Raw genomic sequence first — 18,869 nt, 5'->3', positions numbered from 1 at the left:
ACGTTGAAAAAGAATTAAAAATATATCTAGCGGTGTGTTGTAACGATATCGCGATGTCGACGAGCCAATCAAGAACATTCCACGGTTTTTTTTTTACACGGTTTCATCAGAGGTGCGAAAAGATGTTAAAAAATGTGCGTAAACTCATTCTCGCTGTAATAAATAATGGTACATTCCAGTTTCGTAAAAACTGGATAAGCGACGAGGAGAACTCGATGTGTATAATGACGTGGACTGCACCACGGTGTGTCACGAGATTTATAACCGCGGCTAATTATCATCGGGATACGAGGAAAGAAGCGCGACATGTGCTCGCAGAAGCGCAACCCTTAAGAGAGTGGAAGAGGGTAGATAGATAGGGAAATATGGATGTGACGCCAATTATGACGATCTCTGATAGATCTGCTGAGGGCTGGTACGGTGCGATGCTTATTAAGGCCTTGATGCTTCGTGCTAATGGATGCCACAATGTATTATGCAGGGAACTTTCACACTGACAATGAGCAATGTACTATACTATATATAATAATAGCGGGGAAGTTATCTATCTTGTTTTGCAACTGCAAAATATCTTGAATATAACGTATTGTTTTGTGCAAATACATGAAAATGTCCACAAAATATTTAGAGCGCGATTCAATTAATAACATATCGATGATTAACAACGATGAATAAATAAAAACGATGAAATATTTAATAAGAACATTTCCGAAAAATTTAGAGAAAATGTATCAATTAGTTTTTTATAATTGAAACAATTAATTCTTACTGCGATATAATTTGAATGTAGAAAATGAATGAGTTTCGCCGAGTCGAGAAATATTATTACAACCAGCAGATCGCTCGTTATTTGGAGACATCGCGAATAATTCCTCGTACGAGACTCTTCCTAATGTGCCACTTCGCACTTTCCATGTTCCCTTATCAGCAGGACCTGTGTCAGGTGAGTTTTGTGGGAAAAAAAGCTGGGCATAGTTGCGCGCGCCAGATCGTCTTACGCTAACTCGCACAATTTATCTGCAGGTACATCGCGACGCTCGAATCGTCGCGAAACGTTGCAGAGTGCCTGCAAGGGACGTTCTCACAATCACTTTACGTAGTTCGATGATAATAAAAAAGAAAAAAATATCTTCGAACTTTTCGACAAAACGCGGAGCGAATGGCTTTTCTATATGAAATCAACCCTCGGAAATCTCTCCCGTTCGATCAGAAATTAGAGAAGTCGCGAGGCCCAAATTTTCCGAAAAGAATCTAAAAAAAATTTCTCTCTTTCTATAATCTTCTTTCACCGATTTGAAAAAATGAGTTTTCTCACGTGACAATTCACGCTCATATTGATAGATTTATATTGATAGATTCATATTACGATATATAGTAATATTTGAAAAATTTTTAATTCTCGATGAACAAAAATAATGTTATTAAAAAATATTGTTTGTCTTATTCTTGTTTCTATTATCTAAAATATAAAAAAGTAAATATAGCCGGAGAAAACTCTATAACATCGATTATCTCTATATTACCCTTTACATATTTTAGAGTTAAATAAAGAAAATCGTTAAAGTAATATGTTAGAAAAATATTATTTTCATTGAATGTTGTGTGTGTGTTCTCACAGTTATCTAATCGTTGAGATAGATAGATGAAATAATTAAAGAGTTCAGCTGAGAGATTTAAATAATTAGAGAGATAAAATAACTAAAAAAAGCATTCAACAAAAATAATATTTTTTCAACATGTCACTTGAACATTTTTCTTTGGTAGTTTCATCCTTCATTTTTCCAACTTCCGCCGAAAATTCACATCCCGCATTTTCTACGTGCCCGCACTCCCACAGTGTGCAATACCCGCCAATGAAGGGCTTGACGCCATAGTGCGGCGTCGCACGTTGTATCGACAATATGTTCCGGATCCTTAATAACGACAACAGTGAAGCGGTATTAAGAGGCATTACAAAGCAGCGGACACTTGAATGCACGTTCGAGGAGGGTTCGCACTCTTGAAAAGAGCATCTGAACACGAGGAACGCGCTGTTGCCCCCTCCTTGCCCCTTGACATTATTATAAACACCCTTCTCTTTTCCGTCCTATGCACATCACGCGTCTTCGTCCCACTCACTCTTGTCATCTCTGGTGACACTTTTCTTTTCCTCTTCAGCTGAAGGACACCCCTGTTCACGGCACTATTCGACCACCAAATGGTCGAATCGCGCGCGTGTAATATACTCTTGATGCTGCTTATTCAATTGCGTAAAGCTTCTTTAGTTTTATGTAAAGCTATAAAACTATAAATTATAAATCAGTTTTACACACATCTCTACCTCATTTTAATCTCATTTTAAAAATCTTATGTCCAGATCTGCATTTATTAATTATTTATTTATCATTAATTTTAATTAAAAATGCGATTAAACAAATAAGGCTCAGGATCAAAGACCTTTTTTCGAATATATTATATATTGCAAGTGTCTATTAAAATTCAGAAATGTCTTGAATATTTTATAAAATATAATATCTTATATGTATAAGTATTTAAATTTAATATTCTTTACTAAATATTCTTGACTGAAAATCGAAATGTACGTAATAAAATTGCAATGTTAATATAAATAAAGTCTCGAATCTCTGCGTTTATGGCGAACCGAAAAAGAGAGAGAAGAAAGGGCGGGGAAAGAGGGAGGGGGATGAGAAAAGTTTTGCAGGTTTCGCGTTACATCATTGTGTCACTTGGTAGCACCCCAATAGGTAGCTATACATATAGGCGATGGATGTGCGAACCAACCCTACGAAAATCCCCCGTTTACGTGTCTGTGTCGTCATACCCCCTGTTAGAGGGTGGTTTTCAAACGATGAAATCGCCCGAGCCGCAACCGAGATTTATTCAATTAGAGTTCTCTCAGAATTCTTTCTGCGTGTGTGTGTGTCGCGTATAAAAATATATGTGACGTAATATTTATAATATAAAATGTCGGTATATTAATTAGAATTTTACTTTTTCAAATTATATTTACCTATATATTTATTATACCAAATTATATTCACGTTTTCGATTTATCATCTCAATTTTCAATTTTTAAACAATTTCAAAAAAATCACGATAAAGTATAAAAGTTTAAAATTTTTGTCGTGTGTTATCAGACTTCTTTGATATTTTTTAAAAATATTTTTAAATTTATGCCATATTTCATGTTTTTCCAAATATTTTTGATTTTAAAATATCAGATCTAGGCAGAAAGATTTCAAGCATAATTAATTTTGAGAATTTGAATGCCAAAAAGTTTCAGAACTTTTGCTTCGGTGAATTTTGCTAATTCGCGCGTGGCAAATAATGCTCGATATTAGTCGGCTAATTCTTTCACGATACACACGTACGAAGATGACGTTTTCACGAAAGACGAAGACGAAACGCTGCCTTCGACGATTCCGCGAGCTGACCGTGCAGACTCGTCAAGGCCGAGTCGCTTTTTATCGGTTTATCAAGACCGCGCCGAGTAGCTCGTTCACACTGTGGGAACTTGGGAATCATCGCGTCATACATCCAGGAGATGTATTTATAGCGCCTCCAGGAAGGATCTTCTCGGCGGATCCACGTGCGAGGCTGATTATAGCGCGAGTGAGAGTGCGGGCTGTTGCTGCGTCGACGCTTTCCCGCCAACAGCAAGTCGTTTGTCGCGATAAAACACGGAGACTATTTTTAAATTTTGTTTCGCGAAACAGATATCACCCATATATATACACATATACATATAGATGTGTATTCAGTTACAACAAATTATAAAATAAGAATATTATTAAGAAGAGAAAAAAAACAAAATATATAAAAGACAAAACAATTATTTAAAAAGATATTTTTGCAAAGCTAAAGCTTTTATTGCAAAAGATTGACGAGTGTTCTGTGTGTGAAATTTTGCAAATTTTATTTATATACAGCACGAAATAAATATAAAGTACAATGTACTTTTGTTATCTTTTCGTCGACTGTCATTTCAAGTCGATTGACATTGGGTAAAATATTTATGAAAATAATTTCCGCTCTCGTGTTTATGAAGTAGTTGAATTTTGTTTTTTAACACCGACTTCGCGTTGCAGTTCGATAATTTTCATAGTAGAAAATGTATATATTAATCGATTAGAATGCATTAGAACTCCATGTGCACTAATTCTGCAAACTATGCGAGTGGCACGTGGCAAAAGTCAAAGGAAAGTCAAGTGTGTATTCTATTTCAAACTGTTTGATGTGCGTGCTAAAATAATGTTTATTTAATCGTAAGCCCTTCCAGGTACCTGAATAGCACATATAAGCCACCAACCTGTCAAAATATAAGCGCAATTCGTCACTTTCAACCTCTCCTGAATACCCTTAAGGATACTGTCCAGGTAGTCTGGATGTCATTGCACCCAGTATTCGCCCAAATGGATTTTACACGAATCTGCGCCCCCAAAAGGTAGCTGTTGCTCTTTTGTGCCCAACAAGGTGTGAAGTGATGGCTGATGAAAAATACGCTGCTTATCTGCGTAAAATCGATGTCATAAATCATAATCAAATAGTGATACGTAGTAATAGTACAGGAGGCAGTGAACATTTTTTACACTTATTTTCGCAGTCAGTGAATATCGATAGAATTGTTCCATTAGTGATGCTAATTAACAAATCGCCAGTCTGGCAACGATTTTCCGCTGGATCAAGTCAGGAAAAGCCTTGAAAAATACAAATGCGTTGCACTTTTTTTCGCACTAATAAATTTTTTTCTACTAATGAGTGTTATCCTAAAAGTCAGTAAAAAAGCAGTCTGGCTGATCTGCAGGTATGGCAAATAAGTCTGGCACGTAAATAATTGAAAAAATGGAACACAAATTAATGCATTTACTTTCGCAGTGCTGAAAATTTGTTAGATAATAATTTGCATCATAAAAATAGCAAAGAAAACAGTCTGGCTATAATACGGGATCACCAAAGCCTTGCCAGACTAATCGAAAGACGCAAAATCTGCAAATTCATAAGCAATCGGAATATTTTTTATTTGCACTCGTGCAGGAACGGCAGTTTTATTTTCGCAATGCTGAAAATTTATCAGATAATAGTCTATACTATAAATAAATAAAAAAGCAGTCTGGCTGCTATTCAGAATCACCAGAGCCTCGCCAGACTCGCCTAACACATTAACTGGCCAGCGCTCAATTCTGTATTTTCGATTATACACAGACGACTTGCATTCTGCTTTCTCATATCTGTTTTTTTATACTTTTGGACATTAAGAAAATATGCAAGTGGATATTTTGTAAACTGCAGATGTTATCTAATTTGTCATAAACAATTTTATTAATTAACTAATTAATTTTTATGAAAGTAATAAAAAGTTTTTTAGTCGAAAAATTAATGTGTAAAGTTTTAAATTTTCACAATGTTGTTTATTTTTATAATTAGTTATTTTTTATTTATCATTACTTATTATTTTATTTATTTTTTTTATTTATTTAATCTTTTATTTATTTAATTTTTCTTTCTTATTACTACTAAGAATACATGTTACAAGCAATAGAACATTAGTAACTTAATATTAGTATATTAAAGTATAAAAGAATATTTATATTTCTACAAAACTTTTTTCATTATAATTGTACTTTATATAGATCAATAGTTAATCAACATATGAATAAAATCTAGTTCACTCGGCATCTTCTGCTTCTTTCTTGCATATTTTCTTAATGTCCAAAAGTATAAAAAAACAGATATGAGAAAGCAGAATGCAAGTCGTCTGTGTATAATCGAAAATAGAATTGAGCGCTGGCCAGTTAATGTGTTAGGCGAGTCTGGCGAGGCTCTGGTGATTCTGAATAGCAGCCAGACTTTTTTCCATTTATTCATCTGATAAATTTTCAGCACTGCGAAAATAAAACTGCCGCTTCTGCACGAGTGCGAATGAAAAACATTCCGATCGCTTATGAATTTGCAGGTTTTGCGTCTTTCGATCAGTCTGGCGAGGCTTTGGTGGTTCCGTATTATAGCCAGACTGTTTCTTTTGCTATTTTTATAATGCAAATTATCATCGAACAAATTTTCAGCACTGCGAAAGTAAGTGCAATGATTTTGTATTTTTCCAAATTTTGAGATGCCGCCAGATTCACTTGCCAACCTCGCAGATCGGCCAGACTGATTTTTAACTACATTTTATGATAATATTAGTTAGTACAAAAGTTTCGTTAATGCGAAAATAAGTGCAACGTATTCCGGAAATCGACCTAATTTTCCGATCAACGGATTTATCGAAAAATCATAGCCAGACTCATTTCCCATACCTCGAGATCAGCCAGACTGCTTTTTTAGTAAGTTTTATAATAATGTTAAGTAGTACAAGAAGTTTCATGACTGCGAAAATAAGTGCAATTTATTTGTATTTTTCACCCATCGAACCCAGCGGAAAATCGTTGCCAGACTGGCGATTTGTTAATTAGCATCATTAATGGAACAATTCTATCGATATTCACTGACTGCGAAAATAAATGTAAAAAATATTCACTGCCTCCTGTACTATAACTGATAAATATAAATATAATATTTATAAGAGAGAAATATAATGTGTGTATCTTTAAATATGCATTAATCAATCGCGAATGCCTGATTCGTCGCCTAATTATTTTAGCCAAGTATATCGAGAATATACATTCGGTAAACGAGGGGAAGGGAATACATATCGGTGGAGGAAAATGTCGATTCATCCATCTTTCGGTTTAAACGACATCTCGCTCGGCATTTCTGCCGCTAACGAGTTCGAAAGATGAAAGGTGACGGCGACGGCGACGGTGGCGGGCGATTCGCTGCAACCGCGGTCGTTTATTAACTCAACCCCCGGCGGGGTTGATATCACGCGCGACATAACTTACGCTTGGACAGGGCCGCAAACTATACTATACACACTGTACAGAGCCGGGCATAACCGTACATAACGACGCTAAGGTTATGGTGTTACGCGCGGATGGTGGAGTGGCACCGGTGTCCAGTGACTCCCATGTCGGCTTGTTATCCGGACCGCCCCGTCGTTATCTGCAATTACCCCAAAACAGCCCCTAGTTTATAAATTATAGGCCATCCCCTCGCGCCTCTCGACGCGTCGCATCGTACCCCCTTCTCTGCCGTTTCCCTGCCTCTTCCTGGGCGAACCCCTCCCCTTCTCCTCTCCTTCCCATTCTGGCGGTACACATCTGTCATCAAACGCAGCCAATTACATTCAATTATCCCGGTCAGCACCGCCGTGTTATCGCCTCTTCGCGAACGCGTTATCATACGATGCGCGAAGAATAAATTTCCGGCCAATTAAGCAAAATCGCGTCGTGATAATTGCTAATTAAACGCGTGTCGGCCCAATTACAGGTCGCGCGATGGTGAAACAATGCACGTATCGACGACGAAACAAACTAACGAGCGATTTCTTTTTTTAAATTTCGACAAAGCATATTATTATATTATTTTTTCCGCCGTAAATGTGATTGCAATTAGGTATTTTTTTTAGATTTCTCGCAAACTCGCTCGATTGGATACCAAATTGACGGAATAAACGCGCATTGTTATACAATCCGTAATCCACGAAATGCGATGACGTGAGCAGCGATCTTTCCGATCGCTCATAGACGTAAAACCCGAAATACTCTCGTAGGCGACAATGCGATCGTCCTGTCGCGCGTCATTGTTGCAAGAGATTTCAATAGACATTGCGACAATGAGCCGACGACGGTGTTGCGCAAAGGGAGGGCACCCCTCGGCCAGCATAAGCCTGCTTGACTGTACTTTTCACCGCCCTTTCCACAACGCAAGATTATTATGTCTCCGCGACCCTCCGTCCGTGAATAGACATCTGCTTTCGAAAAGGCGTAATACCCATGTATATAAAATGAAACGCGATTACAAGGTATATATTTTGCTTTCTCAACGTTATAAGTCTTCTTGTCTCTTTCAAAGATCTTATTAATTAATGATTACGCGTTTATATATATATATATTTTTTTAAATATTTAAAATTTAATAATATTATTATATATAATAATATTAAATAACATTATATAATATTATATAATAATATTAAATAACATTATATAATATTATATAATAATATTAAAGTTAATATAAATATTTTAAAAAATTATTCAAACAGAATAAACAAGATTTGTTATTCAATGCAACTCTTAGCATAATTTAGCATAGTTTAGATCAGAATTTAATCAGAATTTAAGATATTTGTTTTTTTTCTATTTAAAAATATATACAGAAATAGTAAAAATTGTTATTATGTTGAATTAGCGATTTGCTATTATTTAACTTTATTTGAATTAGAGTTACGAAAAAAGTCATATAAAATTTGTGGGAAATTCTCTTGTAGAGCATTGTGGATGCAACGTACACGATCGAGCGAATTTGTATAACAGCCTTTATTTTATCGTTATGATACAATTTTAATTAGATATGTCGCTATGCGTCACGTGAAACTGGAATCCACCTTTTCATTCTGGCGGTCTCCGCAATTGTAACGCATTATTATAATAATCATTACAATAATTATTATAATAATTATTATAATAATTATATTACCTAATAAGTATTAAGATTATTATAATAATTGTTACAAGACTTAACGCCCTGCGGTTATAGGTCAAGCGATATGATTCATAATTTGACGTCATATCATCAGACGTCGCGATTCAACAATCTGCATCATCGTGCCTTACCGTTCTTACACAATTTTACAAAGGAAAAAGTAAAATCATTAAGAAAGATCAATCGAAAGATGTATGTTCGAATGTTCCATCCTAACCCGTTGATTCACTGAGACACGAGCAGCGGAATCGCGCACCATTAATTTTCTCAATCGTTCTCTGCTACTCCTTTAATCTATGATAAGATTGACTTTAGCACAAAAATACAATTCCGTAATTACAACTACACCTTTCTCGTGTTAGTATCACGATATACGTGAGCGTACGTGATGTGTTCATCCGATCTTGCCGATTCAAATTAATTTAATTGGACCATAATGTACTAGCAGAAATTTCGAAAGATATAACGAATTGAACTATAAGTATTGTATATGGTAAGTTTATTATGCAATAATGTATCTATCCTTCGAAAAAATAGATTTATCTAGTTTAAATCTCATACGCGTCTTTCTCTTCTTGCTCTTCTTTTCTTTAAATTGAAATAGAGTTAATTAATTATTTCAAATCCTTTGAACCCTATGAATCAAGATCTTGTGAATCGTCACGATACTCGCTGTCGGCCACATTTACGAGTTGACGATTGACAAATCTGTGGAAATACATTATTATTATACGATATTCGTATATATATTTACACACGAAATAACTTTAATATGCATTTGGAAGACAGAGGTTTATATATATATATATATATATATATATATATATATATATATGTATATATATATTTATATTATATGCGTATATCTCGATAACGTAAGTTTCTCTTCATATAGTATATCTATATGTCTATATATAACGTATATGTACACGCGTAGATATGTATATATTCCTAATGTATGCACGCGTGGACGTATACATCTTACACAATTAGGTACGTCATAACTTTCTCGCTAGTAATTATATTATTCATCACGCGCCATCGTCAGCGACTAGCTATTTTCGATATATAAATAAATAACCTTCTCCATAATCACCTTAAAACGCAAAATCGTGTATTTTACTCATCATATATCATAACTGATTAAACAACGCCATCAATAATTATGCATCGTAATTTTTGGGCAAAAATTTATGTAAATTTACAACTTTGAATTTGATATGTCAAAATATCATTCCTAAAACAAGTACTTTTATCAAAATTTTTAAATGCATCCAAAAAAATGCAGAGTAGAACGTAAGAGGAACACGAGGTAACTTTTACGATCAAAAGAAAATGAAATGTAATCAATGCCGGCGTTGATTTTTCAAAATTAAATTTTGTGTATTTGTAATCTAAATGCTTCACGCATAATATGCGTAATGCGGCTTTATGTCGCCTACGCCTGTATTTACACAATTAATATATTGCACAACACACACATACATACGCGCACACACATATATAAAGAATTATAAGCCGGATGAAAGAATTATCCTATCGTGGCGTACATTTGTGTAATGCCACTCTCGATATGAAGTTTATCACTACTCTGTTAGTCCTCAAAAATTGACATATTCATATAAATATTTCGAAGAAGATTTGAGAAACAGCTCCTCGCGAAAGATATATACTCTTATACAATTTTCTCATCTTGTACTACATAATATCGAGCGAGATAATAATGTTTGAGATCAAATCTGATACAAACTCTAGATGTCTGGATCACAATTCACATTCCCACCCAAGACATAAATAATAACGGATATATGTGTGACAAACTAATTTAACTTTATATTTACAGCTAAGTGTATCTCTTAAATTGCAAATCGAGAAACTTACGAAGCTATACATTGCGAAGAGTAAAGCATGGTAAAATTGAGTACAATCGATGTAAAAAATTGGAAATAATCTATCAGTAAATTATAGACGATTGCTATGTACAAGATAATTTAAGGCGTCACATTAAAATGTATTAAGACTTTTAATACACTCTCGTTAATTAATCTAGATACCTATCTAACATCATTAGCTGCCAAGAAGGACCCTCTTACATCTTTGAGGTATCAAAGAACCTCGTTTATGGAATCTTTAATCTCGGATTATAATCAAAATTGTTATTATACTACTATTATATATATTTTTATCTATAATAATATTCAAATGGATAAAGATATATTATATCGCGAGTTTTTTTATGTCGAGGAAAACAATTTAATTATCTCAACTGTTTGAATGACGCAAATATTCCGCGGAACATTAAAATAGCTATGTATTTTTTCTTCTGTAATTTCTCTAGAAAATTATGCAAACTCCCTAAAGATCTCATCATCAATGTAATTCTTGTGACGAGAAAATGCACGAGTGACAAGATTTTTGAATGTTTCTCATTCAATGCCCATATACGACGACAAGATCTACAAATTTAAAAGCCTATTGATACAACCATCCGAGTTTGCGATTACGAATGTCGTTTTTCCGTTAAATTCCGAACGAATCGATTGACATTCGATCTACGCGATTGATAAATGTCGCGTATACATTAGTAATGAAATTCCATTGCATCATTTATCTCGACACTTTTATATTAATACTTATGGCATAAATCGATGATATCTATTTTCTATATATATAAGAATGCTTTAAACGCGATCCAAAACTGCTCCAAATGTAAAAAAAATTGACAATAATTTCTACTTTTATAAACAAATATTTCATATAAAAGAAGAAAAAATGTAGTCTAATTTTTATAAGATCAAAGCGAATGACGATAAAAACTTTCAAGAAATTAACTTTTCGAAGAAATAATTGAATCATAATATTAATCAATAATAATTAATATTAGCTTCATAACAGAACGAGACTATCTTTTTTTAAAGAATTACAAAATTTAAACACATCTATTCAATGTACCTTCTGCAAAACCTTTTAAAATATCCATTATGTTTCTGAAAAGAGGTCTCTCAAATTTTTTTCTCTCTTTCCGATATTTCGTCTCACGAAAGATAGAGCCCTTTAATGTGATATTGCCTGTCTTCAATTTGATTGTTCAATTGACATGTTTAATTTTCTAAAAGGATTAACTCTGTAGATCGTTACTCGATAATTACAAGTCGATACAGCTCCCAGTCAATTAAAAAAAAAATGCTCGACGGAGAATGCAAGCGAGCCTTTTTTCCAGGAGAACGGTTAGCGTGGGAGGGAAGGAATAAAAACTACGAGTCGTAATTTTGGCGATACGCGCACGCTTTGGCATCGTCAGTGACAGTGGGGAATCGATCCGCCGACCCTCCTTACTCCATCGTGTCATATTTGACTTTCTTCACCTTGAAGTATCGGTAGGCCGCGTAGCCGGTGATTGTCAGGAGGACCGCGGCGGCCAGCGTGGAGCCGACCGCGACCGGCGCGGTTTCGTCCCTACTTGCGCGCGCGTTCAGCAAGGTGCATGAGAACTCGGAGGCGAACTCATTATTCTTGAATTTGAACGGCTGCAGCTTCATATCTCTGAAATTTTTTATTTTTTTTGGTATCTGCCTTCTCACAGGTCGCCTCGTCCGACAGAAACGAAAAGTCTTTCTCTAACTGCGATATATATTATATCTCCGTGCGTTGAATTCAAAATAAAAAATGGCTACAAATGGCTGATATTTTGAGAATTATTTAATTAAATAATAAAAAAAATTACTCTTCAAATTAGCTTGGATAAAGACTTGTATATGTATATCAACGTTGTTTAACTTTGAATATGAAGCGAGATAAAATTTATCTCAATTAATTATAAGTTTGGGTCATGTCTTATTTATCATAGCTTTTTTAAAAGACAATTTTTTAAATTAAAATTGATTCGGTAATATGATAAAATACCTCAGAAGTACACTGGCGTAATTTTTCTTTCCGTCGGTGAGTGGAATCACGGTTTCCTCGGAACAAAAGTACGATTTTCCAACCGGTGTAGGGAATAGCATGGAGCTGTGTTTCTGTCCGGTACTCACGCGAATAGTCTTGTCTAAGATATTAATGAAACAAATGATTAATAATATAGTATCAAAGTTTTCTTAAAAAATGTTGAGTCTATTTGATAGATTAAATCAATAGCTCTTAATATATTTTTTTTGCACATTTAGTTAGAAATTTAAAAAAAACATATGATATATTATCGAATTCCAAATATTTTTTTGAGATACAAAGTCAATACGTTGAATTAGTAAAATTGACACTTACTTGGTTCATCAACGTGCTCGAAATGTTTGTCACTAGAATTGTAAGTCAATTCAATTTTCTCGACATACCAACGTTCGCCACCAGGTGTCTGAAAAATAAAAAATCATGCATCTCAAGGAAATATTATTGGGTCGAGCACGTTTTTACTTAACGCAAAAAATTAGATTAGAAATGGGACAACGCTTTCTATATTTCTAAATGCACGTATAAATAACATCATATCACTCATCGTGTATGATTCTTTTTTTCCTAAGATATCGTTACGTTACTTCCGATAAAAAGAGCTTCTATTGTTTTTATCCCGCAAAATCTGTAGCTATCGTTCGAGATATAATTACGGAATATCGTGATAGCTCTTAGCACGCAATCAGCAATATGAAGGTGAAAATCAAATGAACTATATCTCAGTAAAAGGGTCACGTATCGATTTGCGCAAAAAGCAACCTTGTATCTGGCATAGTTCAGATGATTTATCCTTCGTATAATTGCGTTTGTATAACTTTCCATCGGAAACTTATCTCTTCGACAAAATTATATAAAGATTGGAATAGCGTTGTATGTAAAAAATTACCTTGGCGAAACTCCAAGATAATACAAAGGCATTCCACTTCAATGACATTGTCACTGTATTTTCATTTTCACAATTTCCGGTCACGGTCGCATCATCAGGTACATAGATATCCACTTCCTGGAAATATAAAAATTCAATTATGATTTTACTCAATTAACTACGCTATTAATAACATTTGAAGTAAGGATACTTCTTCTCATCTCAAAATTTAATTTTTTATACATGCTCCTTACTTGATCTTCACCGTATTTTGTGCGATACTTGACGACAACAATAGCATCTACTTGAAGAAGGATACAAGCTTGTCCATTGCTTCCGTCCAGCCGATATAAGGGTTTATCCGTTGAGACTGCTCTGTGTGGTTGTGTGGTTGTTGTGGTTGAGGGTGCGATTGTGGTTGTTTTGAGTTCGAAATTGTTTATCACCTGAAAAAAAAGATAACGACATAATTAATAAAGGAACGAGATATCAACGATAATTATCTATAGAAGAGAATCATAAAATAATACTGACTGATAAAAAATTATTTTAAAAGAATTATTCTTCTCAATAAAAATTATCCGGTGGAACTACGTAAGCAAATTGCTTAATAAAGTTTTCATATCTAGTTTATTTTGCTACAAAAGTAACTTCCGTTTATAAGCAGATTCTATGGAAGGTCACTTGTTGTTATAACGTAGATGCAACGTAAATGCAACAAGTTTTGTCGTAGTAGTTTTTTCTCGTGTGTAACGAGTCGTTAACATAAAGGCAAATGTAAACATGATGTAAACATGTATGTTATAACATGTATAAACAATTACAGAATATAAGAAAGAGCATAGTCGAGTTGGTGATAATAGTAAAAGTTTCTACAAGAATGACACAAAATCTTTGCACAATGACGTCATATAAATGACTAACATCGAAATGTTAAGGAGTGGTGTAAAACTACAGCTATTGGATATTGTAAGAATTTAACACCGGAGAAGTCTATAAATTCATTGTAAATCGAGTTTAAAGACTCAGTCTTAAAATTAAGTGAAAAATCTAAAAAGTACGAAACTATAGTAAAAAGACATAAAATTTGGAAGAAATCTTCAAGAATTAACAATGATTTGATTGTTTTGATTAAGAAGTGACAGCAACTTTTTTAGATTCAGTTAACTTTGATTAAGTAAAAAATGACGCGTTATTTTATATTTTGATTTTTGACTTGGATATTCGCGATTCATTTTATTAATAAATTTTATTAATAAATTATAACTATTCGTAATGTTAACTATTCATAACTAGTCATAATGTTAAAAAATAATTTAAGAAGATTATCCTACAAATTTATATCATAACTTCCTGGCCTAATGATGGTTAAACTGATTTCAACGTAATACCTTTATATTAGAAGACATTAATAGTAGTTTGAATAAACATGTTACTCAACATGCTTAAAATTTTATCAGCTATTTAACATGTCCAAATATATTTATGAGTATATCACAATATATGTATATATATATATATAGGATATTTCAGATTTAACGAGTTATTTTTTACTTCTACATTTATCTGATTAATCTAGAATTGATCTATTTTTCGGCAAAGATTACTTTCCACAAATTCTCTCTCAACACTTTCAACAATAAATATAAATAAAACAATAAATATCTTTTTAATTAATATGTTTCATATATATATATATATATATATATATATATATACTTTTTTACAGTCTTTAAAAGGGGAGTGTTCCGCTTTTAATTCGGTGTGAGTTATCTTGATAGTCGTATTGCAAACTATCACGTCAGTAAAATCTTTGTGCGCTGGTCATAACATCACCAGTGACATTTAACAGCCGGAAACTATACGATTGTCGCAATAGCGATGAAGTATAAATTGGCATGACACGTATCATTTAGTGATATGTTTTTGAGCAGCAACAGGCTACGAAAGCAATAAACGGGATAGTATGAGAAATCGCACACTAGATTGAACAAAAAAAAATTGTGTTACAAAATATTGTATATTAACCGTCTGAAAAAAAAGATACATTTTTAAAGTGTGATTTAAACTTTGATTTAAAAAAGATTGTAACAATGTAAGAGACTGTAGGTAATACTATCATTCATAAAATAATTTACGATAGTATTTCAAAGATATGATGTCATATCATATCATAACATTATATGACATTATAACATGTAAAAAATTAACCTTTTGCCAGAATTATATTTTTGCAATTTTCAGCCTTTTGTATATATTATATAAAGTTAGATATATAATTTGCGATAAAAAATTGAAGACAGTAATCTATTTATAATTTTATATGCCATTTTGTATATACATATATGTATATTTTACTTACTTCTTCAAATGCGTTTTCTATATTACATGACGCATAAAGTTATAAACAGAATTCTGCCTCAAATTATAAATCGTCTAAAATAATTTTAAGTAAAAAGACTTAATGTTAGCATCAAATACAACTTTGGAGATTATAATATAAAAGAAGATATATAAAAAGTAGAGCGAGAGAATAAGATCAAGGTTCTGATCAAGAGCTAAAAATTTTGATAAGAAATATATATGTATATATGTGTGTAGCACAATGATTTCGTTATGAATTTCACACATTATATCATACATTATAATGTTGGCGTAATTAAACCATTGTTGTTGCGCCCGATATAAGGTCAGCCTTGAGAAAGCATAGAACCTTGCTATGACAAGGATAGATTTTCAAAGTTTCCTGAAAACGAGTACACGTAATCGCGAATCATATAATCATATAATGATACCCTACCTTTTTTCTTTACGATGTTAATTATCGTATTAGTGAATCTTAGAGTTAAATAAGCGCTCGTAATAAATGATAATACGATTACGCGCGGATTTAAAATAAAATGCAGCTCGCGTATATAGGAACGGTCGCCGCCCACTATTGTAGGAACATTAGTATATATGTATATAGAAGTTTATACACACACAGATATATTATACACGATGTCACTTCATCCTTCTATAAATATATGAATTAGCACGTTCCGCGAATCCATTTAAATAATTACTCCTAGTGTACAGAAATATAAATCGTTGCATTTCTTAGAGTGCATATTGATTACCGCTACATGTGTTCGCTTGAAAGGCATTGTAGTTGGAAGGAAAAAAAATATCGAGAAAACTTTTAATCGGTTATTCTGTACACACAATAATTTTTTTTTAATTTTGATGAAAAATGTGCTTTCTATGCAAAAATAATTAAATAATAGAAGCATAAAATATAATTGTGAAAAAAGAACTTATGGAATGTGAAAGATATAGAGCTTATTAATTAATAATTAATAAAGAGATTCTCAAGTATCAATGTACTTACCATTCTCGATCTCAGGGTAGGCAAATCTACGCGGACATTTGGTGTTCTACGTGTGGTGTAAGAGTCTTGTCGCGTCGTCGACGAAGGGAGAGTAGTGCTGAATGCTGTGCTCAAGATACACCCTGTCAAAAATGATTGCAATAAAATACGTAAACGTTCACTACGATAATACTACGATAAATGCTAGGATACAGATTAAATAAATAACAGTAAATTAAAAGAATCAGTTCTTAATTTAAGCCAAAATAAATTACAGAAAAGAGAGTCCGGAGTTTTAATCACGTTTAAAAACAAATTATAAAGATTGATAAAAATTGTACAATTAAAAGTTTATTGTCTAATTTTCAATGTCTATATACATCTTCAATTTAATTTCCCTCTACTAAACTTGTTAAAGTAAAACGGCATTACTCTCCTGCGATCTCCATTGCACAATTTAGATATGAGAATTAAAGAAAAATTAATTGAACGCGCATAAAGTACTCCTTGTATCTTATTAAGAGAAAGTAGTTCTCGATTTAAATGTCTGACTATAGAAAGCTTCACGATTATACATAGTCTATCTAAAGCATTATCTGCGGAATTCTTGGTCTCATATGGTTTTCTTCCCACAACCTTTCAATATATCGTGCTTATAATGATACTATTATCTCGTAATTGTTTACCAAAAATATTAAAATAAAATATAAAATTGTTTACGAAATATCAAATAAGGAAAAGAATAAATAGACCCACGAGAACATGACTATTTAATTACGTATTATTACGACTGTTTCGTTAACATTAGATATACATATTAAAAAAATATTTCATGATATAAATACTATATACTAAAAATTTTCGTTAGATTCCATGCAGAACACACAGCTTTAATGAAATGTTTTTTGAAATCTCTATAGTTATATCGACATTCGACACTTTAACCTTTTTCGATGCATGTCAAAATAATTCTTCGTAAATCTCTTATCGTATTTTTATTCTACTATTAATTTTCTCCATTTATCGAAATTTTGAGAACAATCGCGAAAGATTCTCTTATGTAAAACTTTCCGTTCGAATGATAATTCTCCAACGCATCTAAGGATTAAATGGCGCGACCTGGCGATCGTATTCGATGCAACTTTTTTAATCACGAATAATTACATCTCGCTCTTCTCGAAAATATTAAAAATGTATAATAACGCACTTCCGTTCAGAAACGAGGAATCGCACAAAACTCTCTCGGAAAACTTACACAGTAGGAAAATCGCCCTGCAATGGTCTTGACGTGCCATAACGTTGCCGTTGCTTGCTCGTCTTCTAGTACGTTGCTCCTGATGGCCGTTCAACAGGACACGATAGAGATGGCAAGAAAAAGAGACACGGATATTGTTATTACACGGAAATAAAATTACACCCGAGTTATTATACAATAGTGCCGGGACGGTTGTTCAGTAGCGACGTTCACGAGGCTTGTGAGAAGAAGCGAGAGAAGGCTCGGGGGTGCGGATGGATCGATAGCGGGGCGGCTATCAGCATGCGCTACTACGCGTTGCCGTTCTGTACAACGTGGTGGAAGAAACTCTCTCTCCGACGATGACGTCGTCCTCGTCATTGCCGTCGTTTTCGATGTTGTCGCCACGTAGGCATCAACCATTCCATCGTCAAAGGCTGTTCATTCACATTACGCGCGCAACCAAATATATACGATTTCGTCCCGCGTAGATTCCGCGTGTAGGCGTATAGAAAATTAACGCTAACAGCTTTTTGTTTTCTCTTGTCGATGGAGATTTCGAGAGATCCTTAAATTATTTAATACTTCTCCAATACTTTTTTAATTAATCTTTAATACTTTTTCAATTTCAAAGAATAATTCGTGTTTGTTAACTTCTATCTGAAAACTGAAATTCCCAATTTATCGTAATCTCTTTTTTAGATTCTGATACATATTCTGAAAAATTACTTTACTTAGAGAAGAAATAAAAAATTAAGAATATTCTGTTTCTCTCAGTCATCTAATAATTTTCATATATAAAACTGAGTTAAAGTGTATTTTATTTCGGAAGAGGTTTTTTCCCAGAAGAAACTTAAGAAATGATAGAATCCACGAAATACGAAAAAAAA

General features: G+C 33.3%; 1 protein-coding gene across 1 annotated transcript; it reads right to left on the bottom strand.

Moving 5' to 3' along the window:
- Window positions 1-8,411: 8,411 nt before the first annotated feature.
- LOC145942682 (lysosome-associated membrane glycoprotein 5) lies at window positions 8,412-18,247 on the bottom strand. The gene is made up of 7 exons (XM_083049630.1): window positions 18,001-18,247; window positions 16,767-16,888; window positions 13,651-13,842; window positions 13,418-13,534; window positions 12,847-12,934; window positions 12,490-12,631; window positions 8,412-12,129 (listed from the first exon to the last, which is right to left on the bottom strand). Exons 1-7 carry the CDS (start codon window positions 18,038-18,040, stop codon window positions 11,919-11,921), a joined length of 912 nt encoding a protein of 303 aa, XP_082905756.1. The 5' UTR covers window positions 18,041-18,247; the 3' UTR covers window positions 8,412-11,918.
- Between the last annotated feature and the right edge of the window lie 622 nt (window positions 18,248-18,869).

Source organism: Prenolepis imparis, unplaced genomic scaffold (assembly GCF_030444845.1).
Source record: "Prenolepis imparis isolate NDT839.2.m4 unplaced genomic scaffold, iyPreImpa1.0 SCAF_11, whole genome shotgun sequence".
NCBI lineage: Eukaryota > Metazoa > Arthropoda > Insecta > Hymenoptera > Formicidae > Prenolepis > Prenolepis imparis.
The sequence above is the reverse complement of the archived record's forward strand: the minus strand, read 5'-3'. Positions and strand labels throughout refer to the sequence as shown.